The sequence below is a fragment of the Mesocricetus auratus genome, unplaced genomic scaffold (genome assembly GCF_017639785.1).
Source record: "Mesocricetus auratus isolate SY011 unplaced genomic scaffold, BCM_Maur_2.0 Super-Scaffold_100037, whole genome shotgun sequence".
NCBI classification, from domain to species: domain Eukaryota; kingdom Metazoa; phylum Chordata; class Mammalia; order Rodentia; family Cricetidae; genus Mesocricetus; species Mesocricetus auratus.
Window position 1 is genome coordinate 2,028,238 of NW_024429215.1, and position 23,142 is coordinate 2,051,379.

Genomic DNA, 23,142 nt, shown 5'->3' on the forward strand with positions numbered 1-23,142 from the left:
TCAGTGTGTAAGTGGGACAGGAACTCAGTTTGCCACATTCTGTTTCACTCGAAGTAATTCTGGACACTTCCACTGAGAAAGGTGTCTCACGATTATCCTACTGTAGGTAAGAGAACAGTTTTTACCATTTTATATGACTAAGCATTCGAGTGCTGCTGTCCTTATCCATTCCTACCACTGGTCATGCCTTCATACCATTATTAAATGAGTTTTATTCCTATGATTTTAATGTGTTATGAAAATTAATACAGAGCCCTTATGGGATTAACGAGAAACCCGGCACTAGAGAAATTCCCACGAATACGCAGGGATGACCCCAGATAATACCCTAAGCAGTAGTGGAAAGGGCACCTGAACCGGCCTCCCCTGTGATCAGATTGAGGACTACTGTAATTATCATAGAACTACATCCAGTAACTGAAGGAAGCAGATGCAGAGATCATAACTAACCTCTAGGCCAACCTCCCAGACTCCATTTGAAGAGAGGGAGGAGCGATAACATGAGCAAAAGATCAAGACCGTGATGAGGAAACCCACAGAAACAGCTGACCGGAGCTAGTAAGAGCTCACTGACTTCAGACTGACAGCTAGGGAAACTGCATAGGACTGAACTAGACCCCTGCAAGCCAGTCATGGTGGATGGCTTGGGTAGTGTGGGGCCACAGGGACCAGGATCTATCACTAGTTCATAAACTGGCTTTTGGAGCCCATTTGAGTGGTGGGAAGGTGGGGGAGCAGGAGGAGGGGAAGGAGGGGAAACTGGAATTGGTATATAAAATAAAATATTAATAATAATAATAATAATAAAGAACCCTTATATACCTTACCCCTGGAACAATAAAATGAGCTGTCTCTGAAAAATAAAAAGAAAGGACATTAATACCTCTAGATTTATTTATTGTTTTCAGAATTTTGGAGCTTTGATGTTCTAGCACATTCTTACCTTTTAGTGTTTATTTCTCCATTCCTGAAAATAATGCCAACAGAGTTTTGATAAGTATGTTTACAGACTGTTAAATCCATCTGTACTGTCTGCCTATTGATACCTCCGATTGTCTGTGGTCAGGACAATCCCAAGTGGTTTCCATTGCTGTAATTGTAATATACTGTGAGATCACCTCCAGGTTTGATCCTCTTAGTGTTTTCTGTTTTCTGCTGTTCCCTGGTACTTTCAGGATTGCTTTCTGTAAAATGCACAAATAGCATTGTAATGGGAATCGCTTGGTGTCTTAGAGAAGACAAACCTCCTTGTAGGTTGTCTTCTCGTGTTTGATAAGAGCAGTGCCAGTTTTCACGTTTTATGTATTCTTCTGTTTTCTGTATGCTGTGGATGTCTGCATTTCAGGTTTTGTGACATGCACCCGTGTTGATCCGTTTTTTAATCATTTGCTAATACTGTTTATTTTGTATTTGGATACTGTCATCTTGATTTTTCTGTCACTAATGACGACCATCTGTTGTTTTTAACAGCTATACATAGTCACGGCATTTTTAAAAAAACTTTCCTTTCTCAGTATTTTGTATATTTAGATATGAAATGAGTTTTTTGGTAGAAAAAAATGTTTTTTTCTCGGATGTCTTTTTTTGAATGTTGTAGTCTGTTTATATCATTTGTTTAGAGAATATTATCCATTTACATTTCAAGAAATTACTGAAAGAAATGTACTGTTATTGTTTAGAAACTTGAGTGTGGACACTGACTAGAGAGAATTGGAATCTCTGTGTATTAAATTTACATTATCTTATGGGCTACACTGTAGAGCTTTTTAATATGTATATATTGGCTATTTCAACTGCTATTACCATGGTTTGCATATTTATTGATTATGCTGTCATTTGTTTCCTTTGTAAATTTTGGTAGGTTGTGGGTTTTTATCAATTGTGGTATAGATAGATAGCTAATAAATATATATTACCATTTCCCTGAATGTTTTTAATTTTGCACAGAACTATTTGTTGACTCTTGTGTCAAGTATTGCCTCTTTGTGTTGTTCTGCAGGATACACGGTTTCAGATCATACATGAAGGTCTGTGATTCATTGTATGGCAGGGGAGAATTGAACCCAGGTCCATGCTTTTATATGTGGTCTACATACTTTTCCCAGTGCCTCTGTTGAAGAGGCTGTCTAGTCTGTAAACACAAAATCATGGTATTTTGGTGTCATCCCATGGTCATTGCTGGATCTGCTACTCTATTGCATTGGGCTGTTTTTCTGTTTTCCCCCACTCCCATGATGCTGTTGGTTGTATGGATCTGCAGTATTTGGAATCGCATTAGGATAGCTTGAGCTTTGTAACATTTTACATTTCGATATTTATGTTTTATGTATATGAGTGCTTTTGCTTGCAGGTATGACTATACATCGTGGGAATACTAGAATTGTGATTTTGGACAGTTGGGAGCCACAGTGTGGGTTCTAGAAATAGAAGGTGGATCTATGCAAGAATAATTGGTGCTCATAGCTCTAGCACCCTATTAAGTATAATAGAAAATGGTATAGAACCATCCTAGTCATTTTTAATGTAGATGATCTAAAATCTTTCTCTTACATAGGCATTTATTATTTCTTAAAAACTTCTTAAATTATTATTGTATGTTTCTGTGTATTTCTAAACATAAAAATACAACCTACTCAGTCTATGTTTTCAGGGATGAACATTTAGCATTGGATAGCCATAAAGTGGACTCTTCTCTGGGGAAGACCATTTCTCCAGCTCTCAGAACTCCTTAGTGTTTGACCAGGATTGAGGCCTAGTGAGCTCTTTTCCTTCCATGCTAGCGTGTCTCTTGGTGTTGTCCTTGTTGAGCTCATGTTTATGCAGCTGTGTTTGTAAGATTTCATGCATGTAGCTTCTCTGACATTTCTAGGAGACACATTTTCAGCAAACAACCTGTTCCTCTGGCTCCTACAATGTTCCCTCCCCTCTTTCTCAGTGATCCCTGAGCCTGAGGTGAAGGAGTTGTGGTGTTTGTGTGTCAGTGGCGACTGAGCATCACAAGTCTGCATTTTGACTGATTGCGCTTCTCTGTAATAATCTCCATGTGTTGCAGAAACAACTTTCCAGGATGAGGGATGAGGACGACATTTATCTAGGGTAAATATTTAGAATGCTGTTAGGGATTATACTGATTTAGTAAAGTAATGGTTGTAGGTCTCTCACAAGATGTTTGACTTCACTAGCACTGGGGAAACGGGCTTGGTTTCCAGTACCAGGCATGATTTCCCTCTTGTTGAGAGGGTCTTAAGTCCATTTGGAAACTGTTAGTCACCACCACGGTATGTGTGCTTCTCTTTCACCCTTAGGGGTACCGTGCAGTGCGGATAATTGTTGTCGTTCATAGGTGTCATAGCTGGAGAGAACTGTTGGTTGGCTACCTCCTTTGGAAGCTTATACATTGCCTTCTCGTCACCAAGGAGGAGGTTTTAGGTCATATCCGTCTGGAATCCTCTGGAATTTTTGTCCACAGTGTTTGGCTTCTTCAACAATAGGGACTCACTCACCTTCTACCTCTGGGAAGGAAAGATGAGCAACAGCAATAGCCTGTAGTGTTTTGGGAATGTGTTCGACAGCTGTTTCCAACAACTTCAAAGCAGGTTTCTTACACCTGGTGTTGGTAGTTTTATTAGAATATGTATGACTCTTGTGGGGAGAATTATCAGTCCAGATGAGAACTTGTCATTTACACATTAAATGTATAGGCTTATATAGACTTATATATCATAGGCATTTTTAGGAGTGTGATAATACTCTGTTTCCTCATGACTGTTTAAGACATCCTTACTTTTATTTTACCCTCCTGTGTTTATCTCTCCCTTCTCCATAATTAAGTTCTTCCCTGATTTCCTTTTTTCCCTTCATATCATTTGTTCCCTGTTTATTCCCCTGGCCATTTATCCTTCTCATCCCACAGTGGTCTCTTTTTACTTTTCTGGTGACTGCAGTCACTCCAGGTTGTGTACTCACATCTGAAGATTTGGAGCTAGGAACTTCCTATGAGAGAGATCATGCCTTGTCTCTTTCTGGATCAGGGCTATTTCACTCAATGTGATCCATCCATTTAACTTCAAAGCTCAATATTTCAGTTTCTTTACAGGTGAATAGTACTCCATATTGTTTATGTACCACATTCTTACTATTCATTTTTCCACTGAAGGACATTTAGGTCGTTTCCCTTTTGTAGCTATTGTGAACAGAGCAGCAAAGAACATGGCTGAGCAAGTATCTGTGGAGTAGGATGTCGCGTCATGTGAGCTTATGCTAAGGAACAGAACAGCTGGGTCATGTGCTTGACTTGTTTAAGATGAGGATTTGTTTGTTTAATTGAGGATTCTTCAAATGATTTCCAGAGTAGCTAGCTATTTTATTCATATTGTGTTTATTCTCTATGCTTTTGTTTTTTTATGTTGCTGCTGGCTGCATTATTGGTAGTATTTTTCCTTCTCTGTGAGAGATGACAGTTTGCCTTTTTTTTCCCCCATGGATGATTACCTGCCAGTTCCCCTAGATTTATCTGTTCATATGAAATTTATTATTTCCTGTGTGCTCATGGAAGATCCCTCTGACTCTCCTGTGCTGCTTTAGTGAAATCAACTGAGTTAATTCTGTAATATCTTGAAATGCACTTGTGTCTCCATTATTTTTAAAAAAGTTTTGTTCTAGTTACAACAATATAGATGACAGTGATTTTCTTTAAGCTTTAAATCCATGATCTACTGGATTTGAGATCATTGTCTGGATACCTGGTTGTATTCTGTTGCTTGGGTTCTTTTTATGTGGTTTGACATTTTTTCCTAACAGTTTTCAGTATTAATTTTTGTTCTTTCTTTTTGACCCCTTAATATGAAAGGCCAGCAAGCCATCTATCAATTCCCTTGTTCCTGAAAGACAAGCTCAAAGAAGAGAAACAGAAAGAAATGGCTGCATCTCCAGGAAATCTGTCTCAGGTCAGTGGTCATGACCACTATTTTATTGAAATGTTACAGTCTGAGATATTGCCAGCCCCAACTTTCTGCTTCTGATAATTTTCTTAAGCTCTGTTATAAGAACTGTTACAAACCAACAAGCAACAAAAATAACATTAAAATTAACCAGACCCAAAGATTACACACTCAATATACTTTTAGAGTAGTCATTGAGGACAGAAGCTCTGCAGCCTCAGGGGATTTTATGTTTTCACAATCAAATATATTTTTATGAACTTAGCCACTACAAAAAAGATAAAAACCGCTGACAGAATTAGAACTGGAAAAGCAACTACCTTTATGTCCTTTTTCATAACCGGTGTTCATTACCTGCATTCAATCGTGCCTCAAACCCTGATATGTAACCTTTCTTATTCTCTGTTCTCCATGTTCTGCTGTTGTTTCCATAAATACCTATTATTGGCTAGATTCTGTGTGTGAGGGAAAATGTGATTTCTTCCTTTCTGACACTGTATGGCCTCACTATTACACAAACTAAGTCCAACCATTCTTCTGCAAATTTTCATTACATTTTTCTCTTCAGCTGAAGAGTCTTCCATTTGATGTATGTACCATTTTCATTATTCATTCATTGGTTGATAGACAATTGGAACAATTCCAGTACTTTCCTGAGGTAAATAAAGCAGCAGCAAATACAGGTTGTAAATAGATTTATAATGGAGGGTGGGGTTCTGCGTACATGCCCAGGACTGAAATAGCTGAGTTAGACATTAATAACATCTTTAGTTTTTCAAATGATCTCCAAACTGATTTCCACAATGGCTGTATCAATTTGCATCACAACCCTCACACACACCAACAGTTAACGAGGGATCCTTTGTCTCGATATCCTCTCTAACATTTCTTGTTAAGTTGGTTGATGACTGCTGTCTTGCCTCACTAATGGTAGTATTTCAAAGTAGTTTTAGTTGACATTTCCATGGTTGTATTTCAGTAATTTTGTACATTTTTTTGCAACATTTATCGGTTATTTCTGTTTCTGTCTTTGAAAAGGTTCAGTTCCATTCATTTTCCCTTTTGCTGGTTGGTTTTTCTATTTCCTTGGTATATAAATTCTGTAGTTCTTGGTGAATACTAGCTGCGAGCCCCTACCCAAAGTACCACTGACACAGGTTCTGTGTGCTCTGCTGTTTCCTTTGATAAGCAGAAAGTCTTTATTTTCATGTAGTCCTGTCTGTCGATACTTGGGTTAGTTTCTGTGCTTTTGGTGGGCTTGCTAATCAGTAAGTCATAGCCCATCCCAGTGTCCTCATGGATATTCCCTGTGTTTTCTAGGTTTCTGTGTTTCTGGTTTAATTAAGTTTTTGATCCATTTTGAGTGGATTTTTATACAAGATGAAAGGTAAAAATTAATTTAATTCTCCTACTGGACCAGTTTTGCCAGCACCGTTTGTTGCAAAGGCCATATTTTTATAGTCTCTTTTTGCCTCCTTTGCTAACTATTGAGCATAGCTTTCTGTTTTTCTTTCTGGGACCTCTGTCCTATTCTGTTACTCTTCTGTCTGTTTGTGTTGCCATCCTAGGCTGTCTTTGTGATTGCAAGTATACAGTACAATTATTATTAGAAATGTATAATTCTCACACAATTGAGTATATCCATTTACTCACAGGAAATCGATGTTGTTCTTCAATGCATCCACAGTTTTTTCAGTTATATGTACATGCTTAGCTGTAGCTTAAATACTATTTAATGTGTTTTTGGACTTCTCAATTTTTATAGCTCTTTGGCGATGAAATTTTCTTCCAAACTTCTAAAATTATTTTTCTGAGTTGCTGCCTTATGTATAGTATACTGTTAGGACAATTTTAGATTACATCAAATGTGGCTGATGTGGAATTTTACATTTCCTTTGTTGTGGCTCAAAATATTTTCCTACATTTAATTCATGAGCTCCATGATTTTATATGTTAATGTTATAATAGTCAGTATGCAGTGTTGTTACACTCCTTTTTACTTTGGAAAAAAAACAAAACTCTTTGCTTCTAAGGTCAGTCATAAACTCTGCCTTCTATATCTGCCCTTTCTCTCTTTAATGTCATGTCTTTGGACCTAGAGTTTAAACATCCCAACTGAGCCTGTTAGAATAGAGTCAGGTATACACAGTACACACAGGATTAATTCGGTGTCAATATTTTAGCATTATCTACAGGTATAGCATTTAAAATCACATTTCCTCATCATAAATTCTCCTGACACATGTGTGTTGTGGTCCTATAGGACATAAACACAGCATCCATAACAAATAACTGTGTCCAGACCTTAAATGTGTTTCGTGTATATTGCTTTTGAGAATATAGTGGCATTCTGTTTTCACTGAGTTAGGAAACCCATTGTAGAATGTGACTATATTAGAGATCATCTTTTTTGAGTAATTATCTTTGCTCATCTACATCCCTGATTTCCGTAAGTCTCCTCATATCCAAGAAAGCACTCTGTTTGGTATCACATGATCAAACTGTAACTTTTCACCTCAGGTTCTATTGACATTCAGGGATGTGACTGTGGACTTCTCCCAGGAAGAATGGCAATGCCTGGACTCTGCTCAGAGGACTTTGTACATTGATGTGATGTTGGAGAATTACAACAACCTGCTCTATGTGGGTGAGAACATTTTGCTTGGAGAATTCCTAACTCTGACTTTCTGTGTACTGATTGTATAGGTTGTGAACCATCTGTTAAGACGTCTTGGAATCAACAGGAGACTAGGGAAAGTTTGGAGGTAGCAAAGAACTTTTTCTTGGTATTTGTTATTTTCTTCACTTTCCATTTTAGAGGTGTCATGCACCCTTCACTTTGGTTCCAAGATGCGTTCAGAAACTCTGTATCATAGTGTTTCCACCATATCTTCACTTTCATGTTTTTCCTTTCATGGAAGCAGACTTTTTTCTCATAGAGTATATCCTGATTATACTTTCCCCTCCCTGTTCCTTCCATTTCTCCTCCCCTCAGTATCCACCCCCTTTCTGTCTCTCATTAGAGAAGAATGGGCCTAGAGCCAGGCATGGTGGCATACACCTTTAGTCCCAGCACTCAGAGGCAGAAACTGGCGTGTCTCTGTGAGTGTGAGGACAATCTACTCTACAAAGAAAGTTCCAAGAGATCCAGGGCTGTTGCTCAGAGAAACCCTCTCTTGGGGGAAATAAAAAGGAGGAGGGAGGGAGGGAGGGAGGGAGGGAGGGAGGGAGGGAGGGAGGGAGAGAGGGAGGGAAAGAAAAAGTAGTCTTTTAAGACATAACAACCAAGCATGACAAAATAAAATATAAGATAAAGTAAAAACCATCATATTGAAGTTGGACAAGGAAAACCAATAGAAGGGAAAGAATCCTAAGACCAGGCACGAGCATCACAGACCCATCCGTTCTCACACTCAGGAGTCCCATGATAAGACTATAATACATAAGCAGAGGACCTCGTACAGAGCTCTGTAGGCCCTGTGCCTGCTGCTTCGGTCTCTGTGAATTCACTCGCAGTTGGCAAATTGAAGAATATAATATGAAGACACACAGCCAAGGACAGCAGTTAAAGTCCTACTTCACAGACTCACATTAGACTTAGCATTTGTAAGATTATTCCAATCTGATGTCAGCATAGTCAAATAAAATTGTATTTTGTACTAGTATTTACTTGCCATAATTCAGGTATAATAAGGTACAACATCTTCCAACAATTACAACAGGCAGGATGCATCCTGGGACCTGCACACTAAACTAAGGAATCCTTTCACGTGGAATTAAATATCACAAAAGGATTCTCAGCTCTTGCTTTCTCTTTCACTAGAAGCCATCACTGTTGTCCTGCTCATTCACTAGTCCACCCAGGCTGTGGCTACTCTCTTCTCTCCAAATTCCATAGCCATCTCATTTGCTGCACACAGGTGACTAAGCCTGCCTTGCACACAATAATCCACATGTACTGTATGGTAGTCTGTGAATCATGGCAGTCTTATTTTAGAAAGAATACAGACATCTAACACAGTACTGGGCTCAGTACATGAAGAGAACACACAGTACAGTAATCTAGGAATGATTTCTCAATTGCTATTTCCTGTCAGATCTACAGCATATTTGGGAAGAATTTTATGTTTGCATATTTTCTCACCATTAAAACAATGTAAAATGCAATGATGGTCATGGAGCTTTAAGATATTAGGTGGAACCAGCCACAAAATCTGTGACCTAGAGTCTGTCCTGCCTGCAAAATAAGCTAGGATAATATTGGAACACAAATGTCTGATTTTACTTGAGGCCCAATCCACAAGATGGAATGTAGTGGCATCTTGTCTTGCCAGTGAGTTTGTGCTGGGCATGGATTCCTTAGTTTAGTATGCAGGTCCCACGATGCATCCTGCCTGTTGTAATTGTTAGAAGATGTTGTGCCTTATTACACCTGAATTATGGTAAGTGATACTAGTACAAAATGCAATTTTATTTGACTATGCTGACATCAGATTGGACTAATCTTACAAATGCTAAGTCTAATGTGAGCCTGTGAAGTAGGACTTTAACTGCCGTCCTTGGCTATGTGTCTTCATATTACCTGCTTCATTTTATTCCCAGTGGAGAACACACAGGCTTGCTTATGGGAAATAGTCCCAGGCGTCAGTATACAGAGGGGACCTGAGAACAACCCTGTGGGGAAAGTTAAGAGCACAACACTGTGTGGAGCTGAGACAGTGGAGGATAGAAATGAGCAATGGCTGCCCGTGACATCCCTGCTAGACTCTAGGTTCCGTAGTCTAGTGCCTTTGATACCTGGCAAAATTGCTTTGCTTCCATTACTTTTGAAGACCCTAATGTGCCTTTTAGAAAAAAAAAAAGTAACCCTTTGATGCCTTTTTTAAATTTTTGTTTTGCTTTTCAAGTCAAGGTTTCAATCTGTACCCTTGACTGTCCTGGAACTTCCTCTATAGACCAGGCTGGCCTCATCTCACCAAGATCCACCTGCCAAGGTGCTGGGATTTAAATGCATATACCACGACTGCTTCACTCTCTTTTGGTTCCTTAAGTAAGCCTTTAATCTTTGAAGAAATCGTGTCTTCTGAACTGTATGCTTTATTCCTTTACATTAGTAAGTACAAACACCATGAAGCTAGAATTGGAGTAAACTCTTCTATAATAATTTCACCAAAAAATATTTAAAACTAGAAACATGTATTCAAAGTATAATCAGTCGGTGTGCTCCCTCCTAAAGCTAACTGCTGATTCCTCAGCTACTCTTGTCCTCTTCTTTGATGGTTGTCGTCCTGTTTTTGGAAGAATCCATACAATTATAGTGAAAGGAAAATGTTGAGTACCAGGAACTCTATGAAGTGATTGCTGGTCGATTTAACTAGAAAGACAGTCACAGTCAGTTGTGAAATGTTTAATCTTGGAAAAAGCCCTATTAATCTGAACTGTACTCATTTTCAGAGAACTATTGCGTATGTGATCCTGTCCATCACCATGTGAATAATGAAAAGGAGTCTCGTTGGTGTCATGACCTTGGCAAAGTGCTTCATGACCCCTCCACATGTGCACTTCATAGAACAAGTGAATCTACAGAAAACTCTAATAACTACACATGCAATAATCACAGGAATGCCTCTGTTGACTCATCAAACCCAGACAGACATGAAAGCATGCACACTGGAGAAGAACCTTGCAGATCTAAAGACTGTGAGAACTCTTTAAGTTTGTGTTCCAACATCACTCAAGACCAGAGAATCTACACTGCAAAGAAAGAGCACAGGCAGGGAGAATATGATGACTATTTTACCTCTGCATATAGTGTTATGCAGCAAGCAATCTACATTGGAGAGAAACCATACCAGTGTGAGGAATGTGGGAAATATTTCAGTAATGCCACAAGCCTCAGTGTACACCAGAGAATACATACTGGAAAGAAACCCTACAAGTGCAATGTTTGTGACAAATCCTTCACCCAGTGCACAAATCTTAAAACACATCAAAGACTTCATACTGGAGAGAGACCTTACAAATGCAGAGAATGTGGAAAGTCATTTCGTCACTTGTCAGCACTTAAAAGCCATCAGAAGATGCACACAGGAGAGAAGCCTTACAAATGTGAGGAATGTAACAAATCCTTTTCCCAGTGCTCAAGTCTTAAAACGCATCAAAGACTTCATACTGGGGAGAAACCTTATAAATGCAAAGAGTGTGGAAAGTCATTCCGTCAGTCCTCCGCACTCAAAAGCCATCAGAAGTTGCATACAGGAGAGAAGCCTTACAAATGTAAGGAATGTAACAGATCCTTTGCCCACTATTCTAGCTTTAGGAGACATCAGAAAATCCACAGTGTTGAGGACCATTCTAGTTATGAAGTATCTGACAAGGTCTTTCATCAGCTTTCACACAGTAGAAGCCACTACAGACTCCATACTGGAGAGGAGCCTTACAAATGCAACGACTGTGACACAGATCCTTTACCCACTATGAATGATGTAGAAGGCATCATAAAAATCATTCTATAGAGATATTGTAGGAATGCAGAGATTGTGGTAAGTCCTTTCATGAAATGCCATGTCTTCTTAAAAAGGCATTACAGAATCCATACTGGAGAAAAACCTTAGAAATGTGAGGTGTGTGACTAATCCTTTGCAAAGGACTCACATCTTAGAAGACATCACAGTGTTCATACTGGAGAGAGACCTTACAGTTGTAAGGAATGTGACAGATCTTTCTCTAGGTGTGCATATCTTACAGCAGATCAGAAAATTCATAGTGGAAAGAAATCTTACAAATGCAAAGACTGATACATCCTATGTCCATAGTGCAAGTCTTAGAAGACATCAGAAAATCCATACTAGAGACAAATATACTGTTGTAAATAATGTGGCATAGCATTTATCTGGAATTGTCTGCTTACAAATCCTAACAGTACACATAATAAAAACATAAAGGTAAGAAACTTGTGAATGCCTTTAATGAAGGTCTAAATCTTAGAAAAATATCACAAGGTTTATATTGAAATAAAATTCTTCAAAAGTAATGGAGAAAATTGTTTTCTTAATGTATATGGTTGCTTCGCCTGTAAGTATTTCTGTACACTGCATTGTATAGTGCCTAGTGCCTGGCAAGGCCAGAAGACGTAATTATATTCCCCTGAAACTGGATGAACAGAAAGTTGTGAGCATTGTTTATATTAGGAATCGAACCCCAGTTCTTTGGAATCACATCCAGTGCTTTTAACCACTAAGCCATATATACAGCTGTAATAAGAGCATTTATCTTGTTCCATATTCAGAAATTCATAATTATGTCAGGTGAGGTGGTGTGAGTCTGTGTGAGTCAGAGGCCATCGTTGTTTATTTACATAGTTAGTTGCAGGCCAGGTGGGACTACGTCAACTATCTCTACAACAACAAAAAAGTAATGAGAACAAATTGTAGTAACTTAAGAAATGTGACAGGGCCCTCTAATTTTGCTAATACAAAATTCATAGTTGTAAGAAACCATATGAATGTATACCATATATAATCCCCATGTGTTGCTGTTCATTATAAATCCCTCCCCGAACTGCATCCAATTTGATAAATCCTTTACCTAGTTCTGAAATTATAGATAGAAAGAATTCATCATGAAAGAAACAAGAATATGCTCTAATAAAGTCTCATCTTTTGTTTACCTTCAAAATCTTCATACAAGAGTCAGACCTTAAAGACAGCAAGAAGGTGAGAGACTGTAAAGAGACAGGCTGTGGCTGTGACAATGCAGGCATGCTCACATACAACTTACAGAACTCCAGGGGCTAAGGCTGTGGTCCTGCATGTCTTTAATTCCAGCCTTCTGGAGTTCAAGGCCAGCCTGGTCTCAAACAAAACAACAATAAGGAAATACCCCAAGAACATATAGAAATGAATTTTGAAGTATTGAGGACAAATGGGGAAGTATTCACTCAAAACTCTAAAATAATATAGCTTTAAACTGCCAGTAAACCTTCGTGGAGTGAAAGGAGACTTGTGGGACCCTCTCTCAGCCATGATGTAGTGGTAATTGTCCCTGGCTTACACAGTTGTTTGTTCTTAGTATTTTTTGAGATATTATGAGTCTGCGCTACCCACTACCAACTGCAAGGGACATCTTTCACTAAGATTGAGAGTAGTACAAATTGAGAATTATAAACATGGATATTTAGACGGCAGATTAACAACATGATCATTCACAAAACATCAGTAGGTTCTGCCCTTGGCCTGCACTCCCCTAGCAATGGGTTTTAATCATGTTTGTAGTGCAGGGCAAGAATTCTTTATGCAGCAACCCTCAAATCTAATCAAGACAGGTGGTTATGCCCATAAGCACTGATGCCAGTGCACGCATCCTGACTTGCAGGTTGGTATTGTAGGATGCAGGGTCAAAGGGTTGATAAGACCAACGACATCTTTTCTTTGCATCCCTTTGAAAGCTAGCCAGCAAGGAGAATTTCCTGGTAAGTCCAAGATTGCTCACTCTACCTTACAACCAAAGAGTTGGGTATCTTAAGCAACTTGTGGTGGCCAAGCAAGAGCACTAGCAGTGACCTGTTTTGTTTGCGGTTCTTCTGGGGCTTCCCCTCTAATAAGTCCTAGGCAGGTAACCAGTAGCTGGTACAGAGAGAGTTCCATTTCACAGCCCTGATGTCTGGGAGCAGCATTATTCACCCATGTGGGATACTCTGTTCAAAGATTAAAATCATATTTTCTACTAACTTGTAAGATAATGGGATTTCATAAGGCTTCTCCATACATCCTTACTTGTGGTTGTCCCATCCAGTCTTCCTCCTGTCTTCCTGCCTCATCCCCAGTTAAGCATCTAGCGTGTATTATCTGATACAATCCACCATTGTTTTATAGCATGTGTGTTCTATTATCCTCTGTTATTGTGCTCTTTTACTTGGACTGCAAAATGATAGGTTACCATGTAGATTCTTCACAGACATCTCATTTGAGTTGAACTTTCAGGAGCTTTCTCCTCCCCAGCACTATAGTACATATTTGAACCATTCTGCGCTCAGTATTCTGCATTCCAATTTCATGTCACCTGTATTCTACAGTCCACCCTGTCTTCTTCCATGTCCCTCTAATGGTCCATTTCTAGCTTCCTGGCTTCTATGTGTACTCTCACTGAACATATACAGCTTAGTTTGAAGCTAGGAATAACATGGGAGAAAACACGAGGTTTAACTTTTGAGGCTTAGTTGGCATCACTCATTAATCATGTTTTCTTTTTTTTTTAATTTTATTTTCCAGTTTAAATTTAGATAAGAATCAAGGTTGCTTCACAAGTCAGTTCCAGGTCCCTCTCCCATTCCCTCTCTTCCTCCCTTGCCCTCCCCCCCCCCCCCCGTTATCCCCTCATTTCTCCAGGGAGGGTGAGGCCCTCCATGGGGGTGTCCATAGTGTGTCATTTCATATAGGGCAGGGCCTAGACCCTTCCCCAAGAGTTCAGGGTGAGAGTGCACCTCACATTGTTCTATTGGAGTCCAAAGTCCGTGTGTATACTTGGGATGGGTACTGATCTGCTGCCCAAGGCTCAATAGATTACCTAGGCCTCTTCACTGACACCCAGATTCAGGGGGTCTTGATCAGTCCCATGCTGGCTTCCCAGGCTAATGCCTGGGATTCAAGAGTTAACCTTTGTCTGGTCAGCTGTTTCTGGGGGTTAAACCAGCCCAGTCTTAATCCCTTTGATCATCAGTCCTCCCTCTCTGTTACTGGCTTTCTTGAGTTCAGCTCAGTACTTAACCAAGGGAGTCTGCCTCTTCTTCGATCAGCCACTAAATAAAGTTTCTGTTTCCCAGATTCTCTGGCCATAGGATTGTAGGCTGGCACTCCCCAGATCTATGTCTAAAATCCATATATGAGAGAGTACATGCCATGTTTCTCTTTTTGTGACTGGGTTACCTCACTCAGGATGGTTTCTTCTAGTGTCATCCATTTGCCTGCGAATCTCATGATTCCATTATTTTTTTCTGCTGAATAGTACTCCATTGTGTAGATGTACCACATTTTCTCTATCCACTTTTCAGGTGAGGGACATCTAGGTTGCTTCCACGTTCTGGCAATTACAAATAAAGCTGCTATGAACATAGTGGAACAGACATCTTTGCTGTATGAATGGGCATCTTTTGGATATATGCCTAAGAGTGGAGTTGCTGGGTCTTGTGGTAGGTTTATTCCCATTTTTTCTGAGGAATCTCCACACTGATTTCCAAAGTGGCTGAACCAGTTGGCACTCCCACCAGCAATGGAGGAGTGTCCCACTTTCACCACATCCTCTCCAGCATAAATTGTCATTGGTGTTTTTGATTTTAGCCATTCTGACAGGGGTGAGATGGTATCTGAGAGTTGTTTTGATTTGCATTTCCCGGATGGCTAAGGATGTTGAGCACTTTCTCAAGTGCCTCTCAGCCATTTTAGATTCCTCTATTGAAAACTCTCTATTTAGTTCTGCAGCCCACTTTTTAATAGGGTCCTTTGGTGTTTTGGAGACTTGCTTCTTGAGTTCTTTGTAAATTTTGGAGATCAACCCTCTGTCAGATGTGGGATTAGTGAATATTTTTTCCCATTCTGTGGGCTGCCTTTTTGTCTTGCTGACTGTGTTCCTTGCCCCACAGAAGCCTCTCAGCCTCAGTAGGTCCCATTTATCAATTGTTGATCTTACTGCCTGTGCTACTGGTGTTATGTTCAGGAAGCTGTCTCCTGTACCAACTCGTTCAAGGGTACCACCCACTTTCTCTTCTAAGAGGTTCAGTGCGGCTGGATCCATGTTGAGGTCTTTGATCCATTTGGACTTAAGTTTTGTGCATGGCGATAGACATGGATCAATCTGCATTCTTCTACATGCCAGTCTCCAATTATGCCAGCACCATTTGCCGAAGACGCCTTCTCTATTCCATTGTATATTTTTAGCTTCTTTGTCAAAGATCAGATGTTCGTACGTGTGTGGGTTAATACCCGGGTTTTCAATTCGATTCCATTGGTCCACCCGTCCACTCCTGTGCCAACACCAAGCTGCCCTCAGGACTATAGCTCTACAATAGAGCTTGAGGTCAGGGATGGCGATGCCTCCGGACGTTGCCTTGTTGAACAGGGTTGTTTTGGCTATCCTGGGTCTCTTGTTTTTCCATACAAAATTGATTATTGTTCTTTCAAGGTCTGTGAAGAACTGTGCTGGGATTTTAATGGGGATTGCATTGAATCTGTAGATTGCCCTTGGCAGGATTGCCATTTTTACTACATTGATCCTACCTATCCAAGAGCATGGGAGATCTTTCCACCCTCTGAGGGCTTCTTTAATTTCTTTCTTTAAAGATTCAAAGTTCTTACGATACAGGTCTTTCACTTGTTTGGTTAGCATTACCCCAAGGTATTTTATGTTGTTTGTGGCAATTGTAAAGGGTGATGTTTCTCTGATTTCTCTCCCAGCCCTTTCATCATCTGTATATAGTAGGGCTACTGATTTTCTTGAGTTGATCTTGTAGCCTGCCACTTTGCTGAAGGTGTTAATCAGCTGTAAGAGTTCCCTGGTAGAGTTCTTTGGGTCATTGATGTAAACCATCATATCGTCTGCAAACAGTGAAAGTTTGACCTCCTCCTTCCCAATTTGTATCCCCTTGATCCCCCTTTGTTGTCGTATGGCAATAGCCAGAACTTCAAGTACCATGTTGAAAAGGTATGGAGAGAGTGGACAGCCTTGTTTTGTTCCTGATTTTAGAGGAATTGCGTTGAGTTTCTGTCCATCTAGTTCGATGTTGGCTGTTGGTTTACTGTATATAGCTTCCATTATGTTTAAGTATGTCCCTGCTATCCCAGATCTCTCCAAGACCTTTATCATGAAGGGGTGTTGGATTTTGTCAAAGGCTTTTTCAGCATCTAGTGAGATGATCATGTGATTTTTGTTTTTCAGCTTGTTTATATGGTGGATTATGTTGATGGATTTTCGTATGTTGAACCATCCCTGCATTCCTGGGATGAAACCCACTTGATCGTGGTGAATGATTGTTTTGATGTGTTCTTGGATCCGATTTGCCAGCATTTTATTGAGTATCCCTGCATCAATGTTCATGAGGGATATTGGTCTGAAGTTCTCCTTCTTAGTTGTATCCTTGTGTGGCTTGGGGATCAAGGTTATTGAAGCCTCATAGAAAGAGTTTGGCAAAGACCCTTCTGCTTCTATTGTGTGGAACACTCTGAGAAGAATTGGCATAAGCTGTTCTTTGAATTTCTGGCAGAACTCTGCACTGAGGCCATCTGGACCCGGGCTTTTCTTGGTTGGGAGACCCCTGATGACAGCTTCCATTTCCATAGGGGTTATAGGTCTATTCAAATTGCTTATCTGTTCTTGATTTAGTTTTGGCAATTGATAGCTGTCCAGGAAGTCATCCATTTCCTTTAAATTTTCGAACTTTGTGGAGTACAGGTTCCCAAAGTATGACCTAATGACTCTCTGGACTTCCTCAGAGTCCGTTGTCATGTCCCCCCCCTCACTTCTAATTTTGTTAATTTGCGTGTTCACTCTCTGCTGTTTGGTAAGTTTGGACAAAGGTTTGTCTATCTTGTTGATTTTCTCAAAGAACCAACTCTTCGTTGTGTTGATTCCTTGTATTGTTTTCCTGGTTTCTACTTTATTGATTTCAGCCCTCAATTTGATTATTTCCTGGCGTCTACTCCTCCTGGGGGAGTGTGCTTCTTTGTGTTCTAGAGCTTTCAGCTGTGATGTTAATTCTCTGGTATAACTGTTCTCCTGTTTCTTCATGTGAGCATTTAGTGCTATGAACTTCCCCCGTAGCACTGCTTTCAAAGTGTCCCATAGGTTTGGGTATGTTGTGTCTTCATTCTCATTGAATTCGAGGAAGTCTTTAATTTCTTTTTTTATTTCCTCTTTGACCCAGGGATGGTGCAGTTGAGCATTATTCAATTTCCATGAGTTTGTAGGTTTTCTGCAATTTGTGTTGTTGTTGAATTCTAATTTTAAAGCATGGTGGTCTGATAAGATGCATGGAGTTATTCCAATTTTTTTGTAGCTGCTGAGGTTTGATATGTTGCCAAGTATGTGGTCGATTTTTGAGAAGGTTCCATGTGGTGGTGAGAAGAAGGTATATTCTTTTTTATGTGGATGAAATGTTCTATAGATATCTGTTAATCCCAGTTGGGTCATTACTTCTATTAGCCCTTTTGCTTCTTTGTTGAGTTTCTGTTTGGTATTCCTGTCTAGTGGTGAGAGTGGTGTGTTGAAATCTCCCACTATAACTGTGTGGGGCTTTAGATGAGATTTAAGTTCTAATAATGTTTTTTAACGAATGTGGATGCCTTTGTATTTGGGGCATAGATGTTCAGAATAGACACTTCCTCTTGGTGGGTTTCACCTGTGATGAGTATGTAATGACCTCCTTCATCTCTTTTGATTGATTTTATTTTAAAGTCTAGTTTGTTAGATATTAGGATTGCTACCCCGGCTTGTTTCTTGGGTCCATTCAATTGAAAAATTTTTCCCAACCTTTAATTCTCAGGTAATGTCTGTCTTTAAGGGTGAGGTGTGTTTCCTGTATGCAGCAGAAGGAAGGGTTCTGTCTTCGAATCCAATCTGCTAGTCTGTGTCTTTTTATGGGTGAGTTAAGGCCATTAATATTGAGGGATATTAATGACCAATGATTGCTCATCCTTCTTCGATTTGCGATGGTTGTTGTTGGTGGAATTATGTGTGGAATTTCACCCCTTTGTTCTTTTGGCTGTTGGTAGAGAGAGATTCTCTAATGCTTATGTTTTTCTGGTTGTAGTTAGCTTCCTTGGGTTGGAGTTTTCCTTCCAAAATTTTCTGTAGGGCTGGGTTAGTGGACACATATTGCTTGAATCTAGTTTTGTCATGGAATATCTTGTTTTCTCCGTCTATAGTGATTGAGAGCTTTGCCGGGTATAGTAGTCTGGGCTGGCATCCGTGGTCTCTTAGTGTAGGTAGAATATCTATCCAGGACCTTCTGGCTTTCAGCGTTTCCATGGAGAAATCAGGTGTAATTCTGATAGGTCTGCCTTTATATGTTACTTGACCTTTTTCCTTAGCTGCTCTTAATATTCTTTCTTTATTCTGTATGTTTGGGGTCTTGATTATTATGTGGCGAGGGATTTTTTTGTGGTCCACTCTATTTGGTGTTCTGTAGGCTTCTTGTACCTTCATTGGCATGTCTTTCTTAAGGTTGGGAAAGTTTTCTTCTATGATTTTGTTGAATATGCCTTCTGCCCCTTTGAGCTGGATTTCTTCTCCTTCTTCTATACCTATTATTCTTAGGTTTGGTCTTTTCATGGTGTCCCATATTTCCTGGATGTTTTGTGTTAAGGATTTGTTGGATTTCAGGTTTTCTTTGGTTGATAAATCCATTTCTCCTAGCGTATCTTCAACACTTGAGATTCTCTCTTCCATCTCTTCTATTCTGTTGGTAATGCTTGTATTGGTAGTGCCTGTCTGTTTGTCCAGCTTTTCTATTTTCTGCCTTTCTTCAGATTGTGTTTTTTTTAATGACTCTATTTCAGTTTTCAACCCTTGCAGTGTTTGCATTGCTTCTTGCAATTTTCTGTTTATCTGTTCGTCCGTTTGTTGCCTTTTATGAATTTTTTGGTTTGTTCTTTCTTCCATTTCTTGCATTTTTTGGTTTGTTTTTGTTCCATTTCTCGCATTTTGTGCTTTGTTTCTTCTTCCATTTCCTGCCTTTTTTGGTTTGTTTCTTCTTCCATTTTTTTCATTTTTTGCTTTGTTTTTTCTACCATTTCTTGCATTTTTTGCTTTGTTTCTTCTTCCATTTCCTGCCTTTTTTGGTATGATTCTTCTTCCAATTCTTGCATTTTTTGCTTTGTTTTTTCTTCCATTTCTTGCATTTTTTGCTTCATTTCTTCTTCCATTTTCTGCCTTTTTTGGTTGGTTTTTTCTTCCAATTCTTGCATTTTTTGGTTTTTTTTTCTTCCATTTCTTTGAGGGATTTTCCAATATCCTCTTTTAGGGCCTCTATCATTTTCATGAGAGTGCTTTTAAGGTCGTTCTCTTCTGCTTCGTCCGCATTGGAATGTTGGGGTCTTGCTGGTGTGGAGTCTCTAGAATCTGGCGGTGTCATATTTGTTTTTCTGTTGCTGACTGTGTTTTTGTATTGTCTCCCATCTCTTCTTCTAGTGGGTGCAGAAAGAGCCCCTTACTGGTCTGGGGACCAGAGTTCCCTTTTGGTGGGTGCTAGCAAGTCCAATAATCTGGTGGTTCTTCTATTCCTTGTCCGAATGCTGGTCCCGTGGGTGGAGAAGAAGAACAGGAATCTGGGGCGCTTATCCTCTTACCTGGTCCCCTGGACCCTATGCTGGGTCCTGTTGTACTTGATCCAGAACAGCTACTCCCCTGGTCTCCCTGGGTCCTCTGGTTTCCTGGTCTCGTTGGTGGGAGAGAAGACCTGGGGTCTGGGTGCTTGGCTCCCGCCGGGATTGGGAGCTCTGTGCAGGTCCCAGGCGATCTGCAGGCACTGGAGCACAGGCCGGGAAGCCGGCCTGTTTACCTGATGCTGCTGGAAGAACCGCCGCTTCCCTGGACTCCCAGCCTCCTCTCCTTTCCTGGTCTCGTTGGTGTGAGCGAAGATCCGGAGTCTGGGGTGCTTGGCTCCCGCCGGGATTGGGAGCTCTGTGCAGGTCCCAGGCGATCTGCAGGCACTGGAGCACAGGCCGGGAAGCCGGCATGTTTACCTGATGCTGCTGGAAGAACCGCCGCTTCCCTGGACTCTCAGCCTCCTCTCCTTTCCTGGTCTCGTTGGTGTGAGCGAAGATCCGGAGTCTGGGGTGCTTGGCTCCCGCCGGGATTGGGAGCTCTGTGCAGGTCCCAGGCGATCTGCAGGCACTGGAGCACAGGCCGGGAAGCCAGCCTGTTTACCTGATGCTGCTGGAAGAACCTAATCATGTTTTCTATTGTCTACATTTCCATACAGATTTCACAGTTATTATCACTTGCAATTAATATACCTTTGCAGGTATGTATGTATCACATTTCAGTTACCCACGTGACAGTTGATGGATATCTGAGTTGATTCCATTAGTGTAAAAAATAATGCAGCAATGAGCATGATGGGTAAGTGCTCAGTGATAAATGCCAAGTTCTTGGAGTTCCTAGCCAGAAGTATTACTGTGCATCAGTTTTTTGTGAGATGAAACCCCTTCATCTGGAAGAAAGCTCTTTAAAACACGGGGTGTTAAAAGGGAAAGAAACTGGCCGGGCATTGGTGGCTCATGCCTTTAATCCCAGCACTCGGGAGGCAGAGGCAGGCAGATCTTTGTGAGTTCGAGGCCAGCCTGGTCTACAGAGCGAGTTCCAGGACAACCTCCAAAGCAATACAGAGAAACCCTGTCTCTAAAAACCAAAAAAAAAAAAAAAAAGAGGGAAGGAGGGAGGGAAGACGTTCAGTCCTACAGAGAAGTTGCAGAAGCTCAGAAATAAAGGAGTCAGCACCTTCAGGAACACAGAAACCAGCCAGACTCACGAATGCCCTCCTGCCTCAAGATACATAATTGTTAAGGGCTGCTGACACTGTCAGACAAGCTGAGCTGCGCAGAAGATGATCACATCAGCCATGAAGCAGACACCAGTCAAGCTGCCTGGACCAGACAAGACGAGAAGCTGCCTGGAGGAGGTAGTGAATGGCTTGAAAGACACTTCAACCTCCCTTGAGCTGCCTGCAAGCTGTGCAGTGATCCCCAGGTTTCCAGTTTCATTAGCTGTCACCCTCACAGGGTGAAGCAGCTGCCATTGAGTCCCTTGTGCTTCTATGAGTAACCCTCACCAACACTCTTGTTAGTGACCCCAATAAAACTTACTGGTCCTCTGGGCTTAGGGATGACCTAGTGGTTAAGAGCTCTGTCTGCTCTTACAGAAGACTGAACTTGAATTCCTAGCACCCTCACCTGAGAACTCAATCTGTAACCTCAACTCCAGGGCATCCAGTGCCCTCTCCTGGCCTCCTCTGGCACCAGGAACGCACATGGCATACAGACATACATGCAGACCAAACACCCCTGGAAAAGAAAACAAACAGAATCCTCATTGGTTTGCAAGATAGACTTTGTTGTTTCCCTGCTTTGGTTTGTCATTGGTTCCTTTGCTGTGATAATTAGTTTTTAATTGTTTCCACAGGAATAATGTCACACATCAGTGATCTAGTTGGGTCACACAGCAGATTTTGTTCTTTCATTGGTTCATCCTTTTGGAACAGTAGACTGGTTTCAAAAGTTGATGACCTCCTCCTCTACATGTATGCCAATGTTAGTTATCATTTCTATTCCTAATGTTGGCCATTCTAACTGGGCAATGTGGAAGCTTAATAAAGTCCTAGTCTGGATTTCCCAGGTAAGCATATAACCTACTTTGTTTCTTTTGGATTTCATTTGGATTTGTTGGTTGTTCATTTGTGTTTTTTTTCTTTTTATATTTTGAGATTATAATATTAATACAACATTTCTCCTTTCCTACTCCTCTCACCAAATCCTCCATATAAACTCCAACTCTTTCAAATCCATGACCTCTCTTTTTCTTATTTCACATATATGTATACATATATATACATACATATTCCTAAATATAACTTACTCAGTCCATGCAATATTGCTTGGATGTGTGTTTTCAAGTCTGTCTCTTGTAGTGGGTAAACAATCGTCCCTGGGGGAGACTCTTTCTCCTGCTCCCAGTATTCCTCGGTGAACAATTCACACATGATCTTCTGGGCTCTTCCAAATGGCTTGAGTAGCTTATCTGGCTCTGCCTTCTGCAGCACACACAGCTTGTCTTCTGAGCTCAGGTAGCTCTGTTGCTGCTATTCTTGGTGACAGAGTCATCGTAATGACATCTTCAAATGCTGCGGTCTCCCATGGCAACTTCACTTCATTTCCACCAGTACCCGCTCCAGAATCTCGGGCCTTGAGGCAAGGTGCCAGGACTCAAATGCATCACCTTTGCCCCTCCACCTCATTTCTTCAACTGCGACTGGGCTGCCCTCTAACCAATAGCCTCCGCGGTCCTCTGTCTAGGTATCCCAACCCTGCCAAAAAAGTGTCAAGCCTCAGTTTTTCTCTATAAACCCCTGCATTGATCCCAACCTCATAACACCTAAGTGACTCTCAAACAATGCCAAGTTTGGCTGCCTTCATGAGATGCAACCTTGGACCATTCT

At 40.7% G+C, this 23,142-nt stretch overlaps 1 protein-coding gene across 2 annotated transcripts in view; it reads left to right on the forward strand.

Moving 5' to 3' along the window:
- The window catches only part of LOC101844785 (zinc finger protein 54-like), a 1,121,204-nt gene that overhangs the window by 2,587 nt on the left and 1,095,475 nt on the right, over positions 1-23,142 (forward strand). The window contains exons 3-6 of one of the 2 annotated variants that reach the window (XM_040733908.1): positions 4,850-4,946; positions 7,461-7,587; positions 10,395-11,264; positions 11,607-11,672. In XM_040733908.1, the coding sequence (XP_040589842.1) occupies positions 4,850-4,946; positions 7,461-7,587; positions 10,395-11,264; positions 11,607-11,672 (1,160 nt within the window). Of the gene's footprint in view, positions 1-4,849; positions 4,947-7,460; positions 7,588-10,394; positions 11,265-11,606; positions 11,673-23,142 lie in introns of those variants that run through there. The other variant, XM_040733909.1, reaches the window with a different exon arrangement.